At 31.6% G+C, this 21038-nt stretch overlaps 3 protein-coding genes across 3 annotated transcripts; all 3 read right to left on the bottom strand.

Moving 5' to 3' along the window:
* Positions 1 to 847: 847 nt before the first annotated feature.
* On the bottom strand, positions 848 to 5493 carry LOC114422339 (IAA-amino acid hydrolase ILR1-like 4). Its single transcript, XM_028388649.1, has 4 exons — positions 5076 to 5493; positions 4606 to 4731; positions 2275 to 2718; positions 848 to 1491 (listed from the first exon to the last, which is right to left on the bottom strand). Exons 1-4 carry the CDS (start codon positions 5427 to 5429, stop codon positions 1084 to 1086), a joined length of 1332 nt encoding a protein of 443 aa, XP_028244450.1. The 5' UTR covers positions 5430 to 5493; the 3' UTR covers positions 848 to 1083.
* A 1143-nt stretch (positions 5494 to 6636) lies between these two features.
* LOC114422340 (IAA-amino acid hydrolase ILR1-like 4) lies at positions 6637 to 12979 on the bottom strand. Its single transcript, XM_028388650.1, has 5 exons — positions 12577 to 12979; positions 11059 to 11184; positions 8800 to 9114; positions 7897 to 8025; positions 6637 to 7158 (listed from the first exon to the last, which is right to left on the bottom strand). The coding sequence occupies exons 1-5, from the start codon at positions 12925 to 12927 to the stop codon at positions 6784 to 6786; spliced, it is 1296 nt and encodes a 431-aa protein (XP_028244451.1). The 5' UTR covers positions 12928 to 12979; the 3' UTR covers positions 6637 to 6783.
* Positions 12980 to 14147: 1168 nt separating this feature from the next.
* Positions 14148 to 18923, bottom strand: LOC114422338 (IAA-amino acid hydrolase ILR1-like 4). Its single transcript, XM_028388648.1, has 5 exons — positions 18483 to 18923; positions 17846 to 17971; positions 17103 to 17417; positions 15983 to 16111; positions 14148 to 14676 (listed from the first exon to the last, which is right to left on the bottom strand). The coding sequence occupies exons 1-5, from the start codon at positions 18831 to 18833 to the stop codon at positions 14269 to 14271; spliced, it is 1329 nt and encodes a 442-aa protein (XP_028244449.1). The 5' UTR covers positions 18834 to 18923; the 3' UTR covers positions 14148 to 14268.
* Positions 18924 to 21038: the final 2115 nt, after the last annotated feature.

The raw sequence follows: 21038 nt of genomic DNA, 5'->3' as shown, positions 1-21038 counted from the left end.
GGCTCATTCTATGGTGGAAGTTAACCCCAATACTTGGATCCTTATTATCTAGACAAGGATTAGTGTTTGGTATAGTTTGATTGAGAATTAAATGAGATGTATTCACATATGTGGTTTTTGATTGGAAATTAAATGTGTGTGTGTGTGTGTGTGTGTGTGTGTGTGTGTGTGTGTGTGTGTGTGTGTGTGTGTGTGTGTGTGTGTGTGTGTGTGTGTGTGTGTGTGTGTGTGTGTGTGTGTGTGTGTGTGTGTGTGTGATTTTGAAGAACTTGTTATAATGTAATAGAAATTTAAATACTTTTTTGCAAATTTGTATCTTGACTTATTTTATAGTCATATCCTCCTCCCTCCCCCACTGAATACAGACCTTTTTATTCTAAAATAATTGAAAATAGTGTTTAATTAGATTAGGACAATTGTTGATTTTTATAACAATTTATAGCAGTACTTTAACACTTCCACTTATTTATCAAATAAAATCAATTAAGTGCTTTATTTTTCCATGAATTTTTTATTTCCATTGGTGTTATGCAAAAGTGAGAAGAGTAAATTTTTTAAGTTCCAAAATATAAGTTGAAAAATTCAAAATCCATAAATAAAGGATACATGTACACTCCTATTTAATTTTTTTCTTTAAATTAAAATAGAAATGCAAAACTTTTCCCTACCACTTTCAAATTATGTGCATCTTTATTAAGGCATGCATCACAACTATCATCATATTTGGTGCTTTGGCGTTTACCTTAATTAATTTCTTAGTTGGTTGGTTTTGTATGTTGGCTATTATGTTTTTATATTAGCTTCAACTAAAATATCTTTAACTGGATCTTAAATAGACATCTTTGACTAAGTCTCAACCAAAAAATCATTAGCCTCAACCTTGGCTGAAGTATTTTAACATCTTTAGATCGTCCTCAGTCAAAACAACTTAAGCTTGACCTCCTCTAAAATATTCTCAACTGGATCAACATGGGTTCAGCACTTACAAATCAAAACCCTGAGATAAGTAAAAATGCAAAATATATATAGCCACGTATCTGGTCATTGTTACAAAAAATAAGAGACTACATGCTTTATTAGAACTTACAATTTATCATGATATTTCCCCGCTACCTTGGCTACGTCGTGCTGATATTTTATAAGATAATTAGCAGCTAATGATGCATGAAGTGAAGCCCCATAGGGAAGCCCATTTTCATTGATTTTGAGATAGGGTGAGTGCAATGACTGATTCGGTTCAGGTGAACTCTTCACTCCAAGCATGAAATAGTAGCCAGGTATGACCTCTTGATAGAATGCAAAGTCTTCAGAGCCCATGCTTGGTGACTCGTCAATGATAACATTATTGATGCCAATCAAATTGCCAGCTACATCAAGAAAAAGCTTGTGCAATTCACCATGATTTACAGTTGGAGGATATAAAGGTTTCTCTTCATCAAAGAAGTTGACACTTGCATTACACCTCTGCACAGCAGCTTGACCAATGATGACCTGCATAAATGATCAGCCTTAGCCCCTACCACAACAACAACTTGAAGGCCACAAGGCAATTAACACAGAAATCTTATTCTTACATTAATAAGAAAAATGTTACTATCAATCCACTCTCTAACACCATGTTGAACGTACTTTTTTTATTGGTTCAAACCGAATAAATTTTATAAATCTCGCATCATGATTCTCTCTCTTAATTTGTAGGTTTTAATAAATTTTAAATAATCATGTTCCTAACAGTCCTGCAGTAATACTATAAAGGTTAACCATCAAGCTAGCTCATAAGCCTGTCAAACATCAACAAAGGAAATGGAACTACTAGGGTTTTATTGTATGTACCAATCTCTACGAAGAAAAACTATACAGGAATTTGATCCCCAATTTGTGTAATCATCTATATATGCATCTATTCTCATTTATGTTGACAAGTTTTGTGTATAACAACAATTATGATACAAAACTTGATGCGAATGTGGCATTTGAGTAATTTGTGACTGTCCTTTCTACAAACATACAAGTTTAATTAGTTTATCCTATGAAATATATAGCAGTGCTTATTAATAACTGAAGTAAGTTGTTTGATGCAATAAACGAACCAGTTATTCTTAATGTAACATCCTTTTCAATGCCAATTATAATCACAATCAAGCTAGGTTTAACAACCACAAGAAATAAAACAACAGATTAGTGTGAGGTGACGATTCATATTATAGAAGAGATCATTAATTTCTGATTTCAGTTTATGCATGTAAAATGAATCAATTATTCTCGTTGACAAACCTGCTCAATGCGCTGTTTAAGGTGCTGCAATGTTTCTCCAGAAAAAGCTCGGAAGGTGCCACCAATTGTGACATAATCTGGAATAACATTGAATGCAGCACCTCCTTGGAACTTTGAAACTGTCACAACCTGTGGTTCCAGAGGATCAGCCTCGCGAGAAACAAGGTGTTGTAAGCTAATGATGACATTAGAAGCTGCCAATAGAGGGTCTATAGAATGTTGGGGAATGGCTGCATGACCTCCCTTTCCACTTATTTTTGCTTCAAAGATGCCACTTCCTGCCAGTACTGGACCAGACCTAGAAGCCACTTCACCTACTCGAAGCTCAGGCACCACATGTAATCCAAAGATAGCAGTAACATTATCTAAGGCTCCAGAATCTATAATTTTCTTAGCCCCTGCACCTCCTTCCTCTGCTGGTTGGAAAACAAGAACAACAGTTCCCTATTTAGACAACAACAAGATAATGATGAATCTATCATCATATCATAACTTAACAATCCAGAGAAAAGTAGCACAACATAACAATCTAAACAAAGTTAAGAGATAAGATCTATATCCTAATCTAAACTAAGTGGTAACAATTAGATAAGATCTTCATGTAAGATAATAGAATCATGTTGGTCGATTATTTAAGGCGCCAACTTCTTCTCTTGTTTAATTTCTTTTCTCCCTTCTTCTAGATTGTACAACAATAGCTAGAACCAAGAATGATTTTTTTTTTCTTTTGAAAAAATATAAGGATTAAGAAGTAGTATATCAGATGATTGAATTATCTAAATTTTCAAAAGTTGGCATGGTGGAAGATACTGGACTTGGGTAATGTGCAGCATTTAACCAATATGTTGTAGTAAACCAAAGGTTGACATAATTTGAATTCTACAACAAAAATAATAAAGAAAAACGTACATAAATCATCAAAAGGATCACATTTCTTAATAGATGGCAAGTTGGACAGTAGTGAGGAGTGACTACTGACCCCACGTTTTAAATTTAGACCAGAAGAGCAGTATTAATTTAAACAAAATATAAAACAGAACACTATTGGAAAAATCAAATTAATTAAGTTTCACGTTAACCGGAGATACTAATTAAATATAAAATATGATTCTCATTTTATGAATTAAGATTAAGTTGAAATTAATCCCAAATTTTAATATGGTGTAAATGCATATCTTAAATGTGTTATTGAATCATCTATCAAAATTATTTATGCATCAAACTTAGTAGTGTGGGATGTGAAGGGTTGTATTGAAAAAATCCAAGTCAAATATTGATTAAGGATTGTGTTTAAGGCAACATCAATAATGTATCTTAATACTTTTATATATTTTTAAAAATAATTTAAATTCAAAATATTTTTTGATAAATTTCATTATATTATTTGTAATTAATTTGTTCGTAAGATTATGTAATTTAAAAATGTATATACATAAATGCTGTTGTAAGCTATTCCAAAAAATTTATTACTCATTTAAAAATTTATGAAAAAATAGTTTAAATTTACTTTCAGTTCAAACAAGAAAATTGGCATTATAAATTAAATTTCATAAAAACTAATATGATTTATATAAAAAAATTCGATGAAAATGATAGTGATGTTATTACACATTCTGTTAGAGATTATTTTTTTATATATTATCATTTTTTGGTTGACTTTTTTACATATTTTTTTCAAGAAATTCAAGACTAACAATTATTATGATAATTATTTTTATTGTCATATTACTTTCATGTGAAAAATAAAATAAATATCACATCAACTAGGTTGGCTCGGCCCGATCGTGATCGATTATGATATGGGCTTTATCAGATTAGACTAAAAAGATATGCATTAAGTGTGTGTTTGAATAAATATCGAAAAAATAATTTTAAATAAAATTGATTTAAAGTGGTTGCGTGTTAGATAACGCACATAATTAGTTCTATCTAATAATATCATGATGAAAGCATGAAAAAATATAAGCAACTATTTTTTTACTTCACTTTCATAGTGAAAAATTAATTTTTTTTTTCTTGGCATTAATCTATTCCAAACACACTATTGATATATATTTCAATGTTTTTATTATAAAAATGAGTTAGTAATAATTTGTGCAAAATTTGTTATCAACACAAAAATTGCCTACAAAGTTACCTAAAGTTGTTTTATCTCAATCGATTTTAAATCTAAAATAAACTCTTCAACATAAAAGAATTCAAATTAGTCCAACAAGTTCAATCCATTTTACTATTTCTATATTTTGGGTTGGCCATACTCAAATTCTAATAATGATATCATATTGAGAAAGGAAACAGAAATTAAGAAGACAATATAAAATGTAAATTGACCTGTATCTCTTTTTCATATTGTTTGAGAATCTTTGCAGCTCCAAGAAGCATAGTGAGATGAGCATCATGACCACACCCATGCATCTTTCCAGGTACTTTACTCTTGTGCTCCCACTCCACCATTTCCTAAGGTTAACAAATACAGAAGCGATACATGTATACTCTTTAATTTTAAATATCGATCTCATCAATATTTCTCTTTTTTTTTTTCTATCTCATTTCTCTTTAATTGAATAGCATTATGGTGTTCATGAAGAAATTTCCTAACACACAACATCAAATCAATGGAATGTAGATTATAAAAATAAAAAAGCTACAGTGTCAGTAAAACTTAAGCAAAGGCAAACTTAACTCTTTTGTTGACGTACCTTCAACCCAGTTACCCAAATAAACCAACCATCTATTATTAGAAAAATGTCAAAATCCTGGTTCAGGCATATAAAAAATAAGACATAGAATTCATGAAAAACCTGGATGGGAAGTGCATCCATATCAGCTCTTACTGCAACAAAAGGTGACCCTCCTGTCCCTATGAAGCCAATAACACCAGTGACAGCAACTGGGTGTTTATATGGTATACCCAGTTTATCTAATTCCTCTCTAATGAGTTTACTGGTCTCAAATTCCTCATAACGCAACTCTGGATTCTCATGAATCTTCCTTCTGATTTTCACCATCCAATCAAATACATCGGGCTTCTTGGCAATTTCTAGAAAGTTTGTGGAGAGTTGGTTTGAGGAATGATCTGATAATGAGAATATTGGAGTTGAAGCCAAGACATGGAAAATGATGTACAAGTTGAACCATTTTTTGAAGGAACACATAGTTGCTTTGGTGTTTGAGACAATAAATGAAGGGTTTTGGGGGTGGGGGGGGGGGGGGGGGGGGGGGGGGCGGTGAAGTAGAATAATATGAAGTGTTTGAGAGAATAAAATTAAGTGAAGCAGAAAACGAGAACAATTGAAGAAACAGACAGCGTAGCTTTATTTTATAAGATCGTGAGGGCCCATTCCAACCTGTGAAGAGATTTGAAGTATCTTTGGATTAGATAATCAATTAAATTTTTATGGTGAAGATAAAGTAACAAATAATTACTTCTTCTACTTTTTTATAGTGTCACCATGATTTTGTGAGGTAAAATTGATTATTGTGTGTTATTGATAAGGGTAAAGCTAGTTTCGGGTAGGAGTAACTCCAGAGAAATGGGGTTTAGAGAAGATTCAGATTTTGATTATCAAGGGTAAGCATATCTCATTCCTTTCTTTCTTCATTTCTTACATATAGCAATTCAACTTATCAGTCTAACAAACTCTGGCACGTGATTCACTTACTCATAACAGAATAATAACTAGGATTCGGATCCTCTCTATTTTAGGCCCTTAGATTAGCCTAACAGTTGAGATTAAAAATTTGGGAGTACGGACTTCTTCCTTTCTCACTTCCACTGCAGATTAATTTTCTCACTCTCTACAGATTAATAAACACACTACTTCCCATTCTTTTCGGTAATCAGTAATCAATTAACTAAAGTAACAAAATTGAAAGAGCAAATATCGAAAGTGTAATGTCATTGGAGTTTTGGCGCTAAAACACACTTGATTTTCTTTCCAAAGCAATAATCCTTTTTATTTTTCTGATATTAACCTGGTAAAATATTCATTTGTGACAACTTGGACCAATTTGATCTTGTGCATCCCGTGCTCCTCTGGGCTGTTTTTTTCTGCACTTTGGGAACTACTTCTCCTCTGATTGCCTTGGGTCTCATCTCCTCTATTGGGCCTTCATTCAGAACCGCATCTGACACAAGATCCTTATCCAAACACATCATTGGTCTGTTCATTGTTACACTTGGCTAAAGTTTTATAATTGGATGGACCACACTTTTCAACACTATGCCTTTTAATATATTACTCTTTTTACTATTAAATCAAATCCCAACTTTGGCACACTAATTAAAAATATCTCTGTTTTTAATAAAATTATCGTACAACTTTTTCACTGAACTATTTGTCAAAAAGTTATATTGGTATCTAGGCGCAACGACATGATATAGGTGTCTATTTAGGTAATGATATCTTATTACAAAAATCAGGTTTAATACACCATTTTCATCAAACTAAGTGCGCCTCTTCATAGTATTTTATTATTTTGAGAAAACTAGGGGGAAAAAAGAGGTTGTTACTGCTGAAGTTTTATAAGATAACTAGTAGCTAATGATGCGTGAAGTGCAGCCCCATAAGGAAGTCCATCTTCATTGATTCTGAGATATGGTGAGTGTAATGACTGAAACGGTTCATTAGGTGAAGCATACTTCATTCCAAGCGTGAAGAAGTAGCCAGGTATGACCTCTTGATAGAATGCAAAGTCTTCAGCTACCATGAATGGTGGCATGTTAAGATTAACATTATTGACGCCAAGCACATTCTCAGCAACATTTTGAAAATGCTTGTGCAAGTCACCATTATTCACAGTTGGAGGATTCGCTGGTCCCACATTTTCAAAGAAGTTAACAGTTGCATTGCATCTCTGCACAGCAGCTTGACCGATGATAACCTGCATAAATGAATCAGCCTTAGGCCATACCGCAAATGCAGTGACAAATACTAAGTGTAGACATTCTTTTTGTTGCAACAGAAATTCATGAACTTATGTATTATAGGGAGAGATGCACAAAGCTCCAACTATTAAGTCATGCAAAGGTTCACCCTTAAACATTAATACAAGGAAAAAAAAAAAAAAAAGTCTACTAGATTTTGTCCCATTTTTATGTACGTTTATTATGCTCTACAAAGAAAATTAAAACTTCTTTAGAAGAATTTGGTTTCCCCAGATTTGTGAAATCTATGCATCTAGATACTTTCAGTTTTGTTGATAAGTATTTTGCATGGCAATGATTAAAGATACAAAATATGATGTAAATGTATCATTTGAGTTGTTGTGTAACTGTCCCATGTGATCATGAAATACAGCATCGCTTATTGATAACTAAAATAAGTTGTTTGACCATGTGTAGATCAGAGATTGTTTCAATTTAATCAGTGGTCTTGAGTTTGAATTAGCTGCATCAAATAAATGTGATCCCTATAAAAATAAAATAAGGAGTTTTTTATGAAATAGGAAACTAGCCAGTTATTCTCGATACAACAACCTTTTTAATACCCAACATAATCATAAAGAAAAAAAAAATACTACTGTGAACTGACGATGCATAGTTGTATACATAGAAAAAAATAATATTTTTAGATTTCAGTTAATGCATGTAAAATGAATCTATTCTTCTCCATAACAAACCTGCTTGATTCGCAATTTAAGTTGGTCCATGCTTTTATTAGTAAAACCACGGTAGGTGCCACCAATTGTGGCATAATCAGGAATAACATTGAATGCATCACCTCCTTGAATCTTTGAAACTGTGACAACCTGCATTGACATATTATGTATGGAAGACACAAATGATGATTGTCACTATAAACAAGTCCTTCAGGATTCAGGCCTTTCATATGTTTAAATAATCGGCAGTTATCACATATAAAAATATTCACAAACTCGCACATCCTAAAGGTCTAAATTTCATATGCCTCTATGATCATTAAATGCTTGTGGTGCAGTTGCATTCCTCTAATTCTTTTTTTGTTACTGATAGGGGTATTAGAAGCACCTTACTTGGTCTTCAAGTCATATTATTTTTTTCCATCCCTTGTAATCAGGACACTGTCTTGTAATCCAGATACCGGATGGCTTTCACTGAGTGCATGTAGGGTGATTTTTCAACTCCTTATGGTGCTCATAAGCTCAATTTTGTAGCCATGGTAATCTCACTAAGTTTGTTACATAATTAATAGTGTTCTTACTTCTTGGCATATAATTAATCAATAATGATTCTTGGAACTAGAGTTATGTTGAATGATTTCTTCTATAGAAATGCTTTAACAAGTTCTTACATTTGAAGCTGATAAAGCAGGCAAAAGTTTTCCATGAATAGGTTGCAATGCTTATAATTTCCTTTCATAATACATTTTCTTCCTTTTGCTTCCTACATAACTAAACATGAAAACAGGATAACTGCTTAGCAATTAGCATAGCTGCAGATTCAATCGTGAAAGCTCTTGATATCAGCACTAAAATAAGAATAAAATCAGTATAAATGTGAGGCTCACAAGGGAAAAAGAAGAATCAACAATCAAGTATATATACCCGGGGATCTAGAGGATCAGCCTCGCGAGAAACAAGGTGCTGAAGGCTAATAATGACATTAGAAGCCGCCAATATGGGGTCTATAGAAAGTTGGGGAATAGCTGCATGACCTCCCTTTCCACTTATTTTGGCTTCAAAGAAACCACTTCCAGCCGTTAATGGACCGGACCTAGAGGCCGCTGTACCTACTGGAATGAGAGGCACCACGTGTAATCCAAAGATAGCAGTAACATTTTCTAAGGCTCCAGCATCTAAAATTTTCTTAGCCCCTCCACCTCCTTCCTCGGCTGGTTGGAAAACAAGAACAACAGTCCCCTGTAAATATAATGAATTTATCAGGGATCCATGACAGAAGATGAAGATAACAGAACATAACAGATAAAAGTAAGAGTAGCAGGCTTTAGTGAGTGTCGAGGCATAGTAGAATTGTTAGAAATTTAGATTTTTCCAGTTATCATATTAAAATGCCTTATGTGTCTACAGCTTTTTATCACTTGGAAAATTCGGTGAAGGTTATTTGTACTTAAGGAAAAGCTAGTTGTAGGCTAATGATGTTTATTTTGTAGCTTAGTCATGATTATCTTTTCCTCAGCGCAATCAGGGAAAAAATTGAATATACATAATATCAGTTTTTCCTCCTTTCTTCTACGTATGTGCGTGGTTGCTAGTTTCTTCCGACAACATTTTTTCATCATTCCTTAGCTTTGTTGTTTAGTCTAATAGATTTGATATTCAATCTAATAGCTATTAATGTTCAGTCTCATGACATAGTATCAAGAGCTTCATTGATTTTTTTACAAGGTCTGTGAGAGAGAGAAAATCAGATGCTATGAGGGAGACAAAATCGAAAAAAAAAAAGAGAGAGAACAAACAAGAAATCCCACCAAAAACCTTCAAACACAACAATGGCATCCGATGGTAGTTCTTTACCTCCGCCTATGTTTGCCAGAGAAAACTACCATAAGTAGCCTACAAAAATGAGGACTAATCTTAAGAGTTCGAAGTTTATGGGATGTGGTGGGAAATGGAAGCAATCCACCTCCTTTACCAAACAACCGAAATGTAGCTTAGATAAGGAATCATAATGATGAAGTGGCAAAGGAAGGTAGATCACTTGCCATTATACACAATTATGTATCTATCAAGATCTTGAATCTTAAGACTGCAAAAGAAGTCTGGGATAAGTTGAAGGAGGAACTCCAACCGAGGAAAGAACAGAAAGAATGCGGGTTGTGAACTTGAGAAAAAAGTTTAATGCATTGAAAATGCCAGATTCAAACTTATGAAATCTCAAATTGAAGCTGAGTATATCTCAGCTGCAGAAACAACAAATCAAGTCATTTGGTTAAGAAAAATGATATCAAATGTTGGGCAAATTCAAGTTGCAATGACTGTCATTTGGGTGGCCAATAAATCAGCCATTTGCTATAACAAAAGAATCCTATTCACCATGGAAGGACTAAGCACATCAAAGTGAAATATCATGTACTTAGAGAAGCTAGGAAATAAAAGGAAATAAGCTTGGAGCAATGCAATTCAGAAAATCAGATTGCAGACATTATGATGATAAAAGTCTTTTCCAAGGGTTTAAAGTATTGAGATCAAAGCTTTATGATGCAGTAATGTTTACTTTTTAGATTTGTCATAATTAAATTTTACCTTGCCTAGTTATAACAGATACATCATCATTTTTGCTCTTTTCTTCTGTGTATATGTGTGCTTGCTTTTCTTCTTACAACATTTCTGCATCATTCTTTTGCTTTGTTGTTCAGTCTAATAGCTTTGATGTTCAATCTGATAGCTATTAATGTTCAATCTTATAACAAGAATAACAAGAGCAATTTTGTCTCTTCTCATTTTCCTCACTCCCCTTTTCAAGGCCGTTTAACAATAACTACAATCGAGAGTTTTATTTTTCTTTTTTGAATAAAAGTAAAAGGCTTGGGATGTATATCGGATGATAGAATGATTGGAAGTTACAAAGTTGGCATGTCATTTGGCCAATGATTAACACCAATATATTAGAAATCAAAGATTGACATAATTAATTGGAATTCTACAATGATTTTTTTTATAAAAAAAAATTATAGATCGTCAAAATGGCCAGCTTTCTTGAATAGATAGCATGTTGGACAGTAGTGAAGAGTGACTTGTGACACCCCCACGTTTTAAATTTATATCAAGTGCAATACTTCAAAGGGGGAAAAGCAGAACATAACATTATAGAGAAAAGAAACGGAAATAAAAGTAAAATTAAACCTGTATCTCTTTTTCATGCTGTTTGAGAATATTTGCTGCACCAAGAAGCATAGTGACATGAGCATCATGACCGCAGGCGTGCATCTTTCCAGGTACTTTACTCTTGTGCTCCCACTCCACCATTTCCTAAGGTTAAGATACACCATCAAAATCAATGGAATATAAAGTTACAGTACTGTCAATAAAACTTGAGCAAAGGCAAACATAACAATTAACAAACCATAAAACATAAGTTGCTTGGATACGAGTACGTTAAAATAATTGTCCCTAAATTTGGTTCACCCAGAAAAAGAGTAACAATTTCACTCCGTACTTAGTGACATATTTCGGAGGTTAAGAATAGAGAGCCTCTTATGTCGTTGGCACACAATAGCAATGTGAATGAGAGCAAAGTAATAAAATCTTAGGAAAAACTTTTATTAAATTACTCATTTGCAGTTTCATGATTCTTACTTTTTTTAGTTCAAAGTGATCTTTTTAGTTCCTATCATTTGCATTTTAATTCTCTTTTATAGTTTTGAAACTAATTTTTATAATTCCTATAGTTTTATGATTCTTACTTTTTTAGTTTCTATAATTCTTACTTTTAAATTATATGGACTAAAAAGGTAAGAATATAAGGATCAAATGAGTAATTTAACCTTACTTTTATTAGTTTTATATATTGGACTTGAGTATCAAATGGGTAGCTAAATAGTATCAAATGTATCTAAATTAAGTAGGTTAAAATATGTTTGTATCCAAATTAAATAGGTTATTATAATTCTTTTTTAATTTTTATAGTTTAAAAGTAATTTTCTTAGTTTTTATATTTTATATTTTAATTTCATTTTAGTCCTTATTATCAAAGTAATATTATTAATTACAATTAACTAAAAAATATTAACAAGTAATTCGTAACTAATTTATTCTAATATAATTTATAAAAAAAATAATTGATAATTTATAACTAATTTATAACTAATTATTTTTATATATTTTTTCTAGTAAGGACTAAAATGTAACTAATACAAACTATAGGGACTAAAAAAATCACTTCCAAATTATAGGAATTAAAAAGGTAAGAATCATAAAATTATAGGATAATTTAACCTTTTCATTATATTTGAATTTTATTTTTTATCTTTAATAAAAAAATTCATTTTTATTTATGACATTTTAAATATTTTAGTTTATAGCTTTGTTGTGTCCTTAGGCGTCTGATTATTCAAACACATCAGTTGCTTATGTACTGTGTCACATTTGATTAAATGTGAAACCTTAGTTATGATGTGATGACGTGATTATCAATAATTAATAAATTAAAAAATATTAAAAACGAATTTCATGAAATATCTCGTGTGCGTGTATGCACGAATATCCCATGCACACCATCCTCGTACGTGAAAATTGACTATTGGACTAGTCATGCTTTCATAGCATAAAAGATAAAACTACTACGTATTAAGAAAAAAACGTCAAAATCCTGGTTCAAGCTTAATTATCAGGGAAAAAAAAGACATGCAGAGTTCATGAAACCTGGACGGGAAGTGCATCCATATCAGCTCTTAATGCAACAAAAGGTGACTTTCCTGTCCCAATGAAGCCAATAACACCGGTGACTGCAACTGGGTATTTATATGGGATACCCAGTTTATCCAATTCCTCTCTAATGAGTTTACTGGTCTCAAATTCCTCATAACCCAACTCTGGATTCTCATGAATCTTCCTTCTGATTTTCACCATCCAGTCAAAAACTTCAGGTTTCTTGGCAATTTCTAGAAAGTTTGTGGAGAGTTGGTTTGAGGAATCTGTTAATGAGAAGATTGGAGTTGCAGCCAAGACATAGAAAATGGTGAACAAATTGAACCATGTTTTGAAGGAGCTCATAGTTTCTTTGGTGTTTGCGAGAATGAAGTGAAGTAAAGAACAAACAAAACAAAGGAGAATATATAGTAAAACAGCACACAACGTACTTTGTTTTATAAGATCGTGAGGGGCCACTCCCACCTTTTTGAGTAGAGATTCCGTCTTTTCATTGTCACACTTGACTTGGCTAAAGCATTATTCGAAGAATTAATTAACCATTGCTTAAAATAAGGGTGGCACCGTTTCGATGTTTTTTAAACATTAGTATTTTTTTTATTTTTAAGAAATAGGTTAAGGATTAAACCTCTATTCCCATACATCTATCCCAATCTACCACATAATGCCAACTACAATCAGTTATACAATACATAATTTGAAAAGTCATTGTTTATCTCTTTTATATTTATTTTTAAACTGAATTTTTAATAAATTTTAAAATTAATCATCAATATATAATTAAAAAAATATCACAATTTAAATGACGCATTATCAATTTAAAATATAATTCATATGTTCAAAAACTTTGATTTAATAGTAAATTTTTTAACTATAATATATATTATATTTTTAAAAATATTATTTATTTTAAATTTAAATTAATTATATTAAAATAAATATTTTGTTTTATGCAATACACAAGTTAAAATGCTACTTAGGTTATAAATTAGAATACACAACTTAAAAAATAAACTCTTACTCTTCCCATATCTATTAGTTATCTCAATATTAAGATTTATTAGTTATCCTCTATATTATTATTTTATCTTTCTAACATACATTTTATACACTACAAGCACAAATAGCTAAAAAAAATTATCATGTTATTAAGAGGCGATGAACAATCTCAAGTTATTAAAATCTATTTAAATGATTGACATCATATATACACTCAAATTTAAGGATCAAATCAAATGCTTAAAGGACTTGGTATCTCAATCTAACCCTACTAACATGTCAACTTGACACTTAACAGATCTCAATAACCCAACTAATAGTAGAAACCAACATGACAAATGTGACAAAACTTTAAGAAAAAGTTCTTATTCATTTTCCTATACTCGAGGAGCAAAAGTAGGAGAAGGGTGAAACTTCATAGACAAAATTGGTAGTTTGATCAAATGTAAAACAATTTTATTTACTTAGTCACATGTATAATGCTCAACTTTAAGTTTAGTTAAATTTTAAATGCAAACCTTTCTATCAATGCCACAGGTAAAACAGTGCAAATATCATGCATGCCATTGCTACAAGAAACAATATATATTGCCTTTTATTTTAACAATTATAACAGCCCTGTTTCATAAAAAAAATTAAAAAAAAAATTAACAGCCCTGTTTTTCTATTAAAAAAATAACAGTCCTATTACAATTCATCATGATGTTTCCCCTCTGCAGACGGTACATCCTGCGGATGTTTTAGAAGATAACTAACAGCTAATGAGGCATGAAGTGCAGCCCCATAAGGAAGCACATCTTCATTGATCTTGAAATAGGGTGAGTGTACTTGCTCCAGTTTTTCATGTGAGGGATTCTGTATTCCAATAAAGGCAAAGTAGCCAGGCATAACCTCTTGATAGAATGAAAAGTCTTCAGCTCCCATCAATGGTGGCATGTCATTAACTTTATTGATGCCAAGCAAATTCACCGCAACAGTCCCAAAATGTTCATGCAAGTCATTGTTGTTTATAGTTGCAGGAAAGAAAGGCTTCTCTCCCTCAAAGAAATTGACTGTTGCATTGCACCTCAGAACCGCAGCTTGTGCAATCACAACCTGCATAAAATGAATCAGCCTTAGCCCCTGTTAGGATTAACTGTAATGAAAAATATATAATATGAATGAATCCCTTTTTTAGTTGAAACTATTTACATGAGGGTATTTCTTATTTTGATTGTAACATGTTTTTATTGATTATTACAAGAATACTATTTTCATTTCATATTGAGTCAAGAATAGGATTGGGCTTATAGGCACAAACAACCAAAAGAATAACACCATATTATAGTCTGATGATATAGGGCATGTTTTCTATGTACATTTAGAAAAGAAGAAGATAAAAGAAAAAATGAATCAATTTTCTTTCTTAAAGTTAAAATCATCGTATGCATCTCAGTTTTTGGAGAAATTAAATGAGATGTCAAATCCTAATTTCGTTCGGGGACTATCATTGGCTAACGTTTTGATTCTCGCTGACCGTAATCTTTTCTCTTCTTGTAAAGCGAATTTCAACTGATCATTTGTGCCGTAATCTCATTTTATTCTTGTAAAATAAAATTTCAACCGGTCATTAATGCCATAAATCATCTTTTTAAAGAGATCGAGAGTTAATGAACGAAACCAAGATAAAATCAACACGTAATTGAGTTTTCATCCGCAAAAGTCGCTTGAATTCGTTCAAGGTCTAACGCCTTAATGATCTATTTTATTTTTATTGGTTAAAATGAACCTTTCAAAAGTTTAAAATCAACTTATCACACGATTTTCTCGCTTTTAAAGAACTACGTAAATCTGAGTTCCTCATCACACATGAGGATACGTAAGAGCAAGGACAACACTCTTGTCGACCCCAAAAAGTAAAAAAAAAAAAAAAAAAAAAAAAAAAAAAAACATAAAAAAAGGAAAAATAAATAAATATTGAAGTCATGATTTTGCACACTCGATTAAAGGTTGTCGTCCCCTGTGACGAACGCGTGGGGATGCTAATACCTTCCCCGCACGTAAACAACTCCTGAACCCTTATTCTTAAAATTCGCAAACCCCTTTTGGTTTTTTCTAACATTTTCCTCACATAAACTTTAGTGGCGACTCCCACGCGTTTTCCTTTCTTGGAAAACGCACCCTCGAATCTCGCCTCGCCCTCCTGCCAAAGGATAAGTTGCGACAAGAGAGTTTATGTAAAAATTAATTTTAACTTGAAGGAATAAGTTTAATTCAATTTTTTATTCATCTTACTTTCTTCTCCTATAATTATTTATTGAGAAATTTATCCAAACTATAATTAAAAAAAAAATATATCTTACCATTTTTATTATTACAGTTTATGCATATAAAATGAATTTTATTCTTCTCCAAGACATACCTGCTCAATGCGCTGTCTTAATTGCTGGAAGCTTTCTTTTGAAAAAGCTCGGAAGGTGCCTCCAATTGTGACAGAATCTGGAATGACATTGAATGCATTACCTCCTTGGAATTTTCCTACAGTCACAACCTGTGTGGAGAAGCTTTCTATTTTAGGAAGGCTCAGAAGATTGAAAGTGCTTCTTGAAACAGCATTTTGTGGTATTCAATAAGCAGTAATAATCACACTTCACACATAAACATGTTGTGACACAAGCACAAATATAAAGACATGGCCCAAAAGGCCAAAGGGTTTTAGATCCCATATCTCTCTATTGTCAGAGATGGGAACTAGAGTTGTGTTCTGCCATCTCATCCTTTTCGCTAGAAATTTTTTTGTGGCCGAAGGTCACTTTAGTTGTGTAAACTAAACATAACTAATCAATTCTTCATACAGAATTACAATCTCTTTTCTTTGATAACATACATGTAAACATAAGAAAATCAAGGTAGTGGATCATCATATATCCATGATCCGTTAATGTTATGCATATGTTTGTATTATATAAACCCCTTAAACCCACTCTCATCAGAAGTTACAAAGTTAACCTTACTCTCTATAGCGCTGCCCTTACTTTCTACAATCCAAACCCAAGTTTAAATCAGCTGCAACTCAATTTTAAGATTTGAAAAGACGAAAAAAAAACTACCAAACTATATTTTCTCTTCATGGTTTACTTTACACCTGCATCATTGTCATTGGCGCCTCTTTTAGTACTTAATACAAGGATATATGCATATCTAAGGTCGCAAACAAAGTGACCAAAAAGTGGAACTGGTACTTCCAAAGTTTAAGTAGATAGCACATGGAAAAGTTACTTAAATGATAAGCAAATTTTAATCAAAGTGTAAGCAATGAGTTTCTAGCCCAAGCCTAAGTTTTTGCATAGACATGGGTTCAGAATACAGTATAAATATTTTTATTTAGCAATCAAATAAGAACATCAGTGGGCCTGGTTCTCACCCACTTAGTTAAGTGAGTGCTTTTCCTTTTAAATCCCAATTACACCAAAATAACACAAAACTTAAATGAGTAGGTGGTGACAAGGGAAAAGGAAGAACTGAAGTAGAAGCAAATTTACCTGGGAATCCAGAGGATCAGCCTCACGAGAAACAAGATGCTGTAAGCTAATTATAACATTAGAAGTTGCCAATATGGGGTCTATAGATTGTTGAGGAATAGCTGCATGACCTCCTTTTCCACTTATTATTGCTTCAAAGAAACCACTTCCTGCCAACAATGGACCAGACCTAGAGGCCACTTCACCTATTGGAAAGTTAGGTGTCACATGCAACCCAAAAATAGCTGCGACATTTTCTAAGGCTCCAGCATCTAAAATTTTCTTAGCCCCTCCACCTCCTTCCTCTGCTGGTTGGAAAACAAGAACTACAGTTCCCTATTTTGACACAAAAATAATGAAATTATCATAAATCTGGGACAGGGTGGAAACAAGAGAACAAGACAATTCATATTTCATAGTAAAGTAGCAGAAGTGGGAGACTGTATTGGTCAAGTAGAATGATATGTTGGCCAACTTTCTTTCTCTTTTCATTCACAAAAACCTTATAAGTTATAAACAGAACATATGTTTGATTCTAACATGATTGGAATCGTAAAACAAAAAGTTTACACAAAAAAAGTGATTAAAATCATTAAGAAGGCCAAATTTCTTGACTAAAGGGCAAACTGAACAGCAAGGAGTAGTGACCATATATTTTAAACTGAGATCAGAAGAGCAGTATCTGCAAAAGTAAGCAAAACCATAAAGCAGAACACCATATTGATAGGAAACGAAAATAAAGAAGTCGATATAAAAATTCAAACTTGTATCTCCTTTTCATGCTGTTTGAGAATCTTTGCAGCACCAAGAAGCATGGTCACATGAGCATCATGACCACACGCATGCATCTTTCCAGGTACTTTACTCTTGTGCTCCCACTCCACCATTTCCTAAGGTCAGAAATGGTAATAAATAAATAAAAATAAAGAACAAAACATCAATATTTTTTTTAGAAAAGGTTAGCAAAACTCTTTTTGTTGTCTTATGATCTTATCCCTATACAGAAACCCCATAAAATTAAAACCACCATAAATCAAAAGCCTGATAAAGTAAATATATGCAAGGTTTTAAAAAATGGTCCAGGACTACAGTTTCAACTGCAAATTCAAAGATTTAGGGTCACCACAACTGCAATGGTAATCGCATCTGTCTACAATTTCCTGCAATATCAAGAATTGGGACGAACTGCAATTTAAAACATTGTATATACGATAAGGCAAATATATAAAAGTTTTAAAAAATATATCCACAACAACAATTTCAGCCGCAATTAGGATCACATTGGCTGCATTTGTCTGTAATTTATCGCAATACCAAAGATTGCAACAAACTGCGACCACAATTTAAAACCTTGTATATGTGATAAGCATACAAAGAAATAATATGTATAAGTTATATGACCTGCATGGGAAGAGCATCCATATCAGCCCTAATTGCAACAAAAGGCGATCTTTTTGTCCCAATGAAGCCAATAACACCAGTGATTGCAACAGGGTGTTTATATGGGATACGCAGTTTATCCAATTCCTCTCTAATGAGTTTACTGGTCTCAAATTCTTCATAACCCAATTCAGGATTCTCATGAATCTTCCTTCTGATTCTGACCATCCAATCAAATACCTCAGGCTTCTTGGCAGCATCTAGAAAGTTGGTGGGGAGTTGTTCGGAGGAATCTGCTAATAAGAAGAAGTGGGGTGTTGCAGCAAAGACATGAAAAACGATGAAAGTATGAACCCAGTTGAAGAAATTCATGGTAACTTTGCAAGAGGGTGCGATGAGTGAGAATGAAAGTGGAGAAACTAAAAGCCACCAGAAGAGTTAGCAAATTGCCTATTGATCAGAATTTATATACTTATAGTAACAGAATTGGAACTTTCTGGGACAGATATTTTATAAGCCAAAAATGACCAGTATTGCTCGTTTTATTAAATAAACTAAATTCTAATTTTGGTATCTCAATAATTTTAAATTCCTAATTTTTGTTTCTTAATTTTAAATTAAAACATTTAATTTTATTATTTTTTTAAAATAAATAATTTTGATTCTTAATTGATCATTTAAAATTAAATATTAATTTTGATGTAATACATTAATGTTGACCTAGTTATATAAATCGTTAAAATGTCACTTATATGAAAAATATTAAATCAAATAAAAAATATCTCAATAAAAATTGAGTTGATGATCATTTAATTATAAATAAAATAATAAATCACTAACTTTATTTAATTAAATATATTAATATTATTTTTTATGTATCATTAATCCAGAGTTATTAATATTTTAAAATTATCAAAATTTATAAATTAAAAAATATTTAATATATATATTTTCAAATTTTATTGTATATCATTTTATATATTTTTATTTTGAATAAAAATATATAAAATGATATAGAATAAAATTAAAAAGATTTATATATTAAATATTTTTAATTTATAAATTTTGATAATTTGAACAAATATAATAACTCTATATTAATGATACATAAACAAATTTAATGTAGTTAATTAAACAAAATAAACATATTAGTGATTTATTATTTTATCTATGAATAAAGATCATGAATTTAATTCTTATTAAAATATTTTTTTATTTTTTATTTAATCATTTTTTTCCACATAAGCGTCATGTCACATAAAAATAAGAAGATTAAAACCATAAATTTAAGTCAGGAGATCAAAATTACAATTTAATATATTAAATATTGAATAAAATCATTTAAATCATGAACTCAAATTATTTTTAAGAAAGATAAATATTTTTTTGGGTACATATATTTTTTTACGGAAAAAAATTTGTAAGAGTTTTCTTTTTTATCATATGAAATTCGTGCAAGATATCTATGAGTTTTATTGATCATTAATCTTTGTCGAAAATTTGATTGCTCATCTTTAATAGTGTCTCTCTTTCTAATCATAATTCTCAAGTTGAGATCTTATTTAAAGGGAACTAAACTTAATATTACTCGGGCTAATAATTTATTGAAAAATAACAAAAAAGAAATAAATTACAAGTATCTTTAAATAATTTAACTAAAACATATTTTTTTACATGTAAGAAGGGTTATGTACTAACTATATGAAAAGTTTTACATAATTATTCAATCATAACTTATCATATTTGTTAAATTTATTGACTTTTAAAATAATTATCTTAAAAGATTTAAACTATAATTTATTATTAGATAACATTATAAAATTATTTTACATTATCAATATATACCAATTAAACTCTTTTATATTCTCATTAAACAAAAGTTGTTATTTTTTATATATACAAAATTTATTAATTATTATAATAATTATGAATACCGTGTGAGTGTGGAATTATAATTCTTCTTCATCAGATTCAGTTTTGATAAAGAAAATCATTCAAATAAGGGACTTTATTATCTATAAAGAGCTAAGTACGGAAGAGGCCAAAAAGAGGGTTCAATCTTGGAGCACCAATGAACAATTGCTTGTTGACAAAGTCTATGAATACATTAGAGGTGTCAAACCTACTGTTAGTTGGTGTTCTGTTATATGGAACCCAGCAATCCCCCCTAAGATGTCTTTCATTTTGTAGCTTGCCAAAAGGAATCAGCTGCTTACTCTTGACAAAGTTGCATTTTTGAACAAGGGTTCTCTCTGCCCTTTATGTTCAAATGAGCCTGAGTCAAATGCTCATTTGTTCTTTTCTTGCAGGAAATCTCTCCAAGTTTGGGCTCACATTCGTGATTTGGCTCCTTTCCGCAGGCGTTTCACTTCTTTACAGCGCATTACTGACTTTTTAATTAGGGGCAGATCCACATCAGGTGTTTAAGGAAAATTACGTTGTCTGGCTATAGCAATTACAGTCTACTGCATTTGGCTGTCTAGGAACAAGTTGATTTTTGAAGATTATCAATTTTCTGTCATAGAGGTTATTAGCAAGATTAAGTTTCTTATGTATAGACAAACGCACCTGTTGCAT

The sequence above is a fragment of the Glycine soja genome, chromosome 8 (assembly GCF_004193775.1).
Source record: "Glycine soja cultivar W05 chromosome 8, ASM419377v2, whole genome shotgun sequence".
NCBI classification, from domain to species: Eukaryota; Viridiplantae; Streptophyta; class Magnoliopsida; order Fabales; family Fabaceae; genus Glycine; species Glycine soja.
This window is presented reverse-complemented; position numbering and strand designations above follow the sequence as displayed.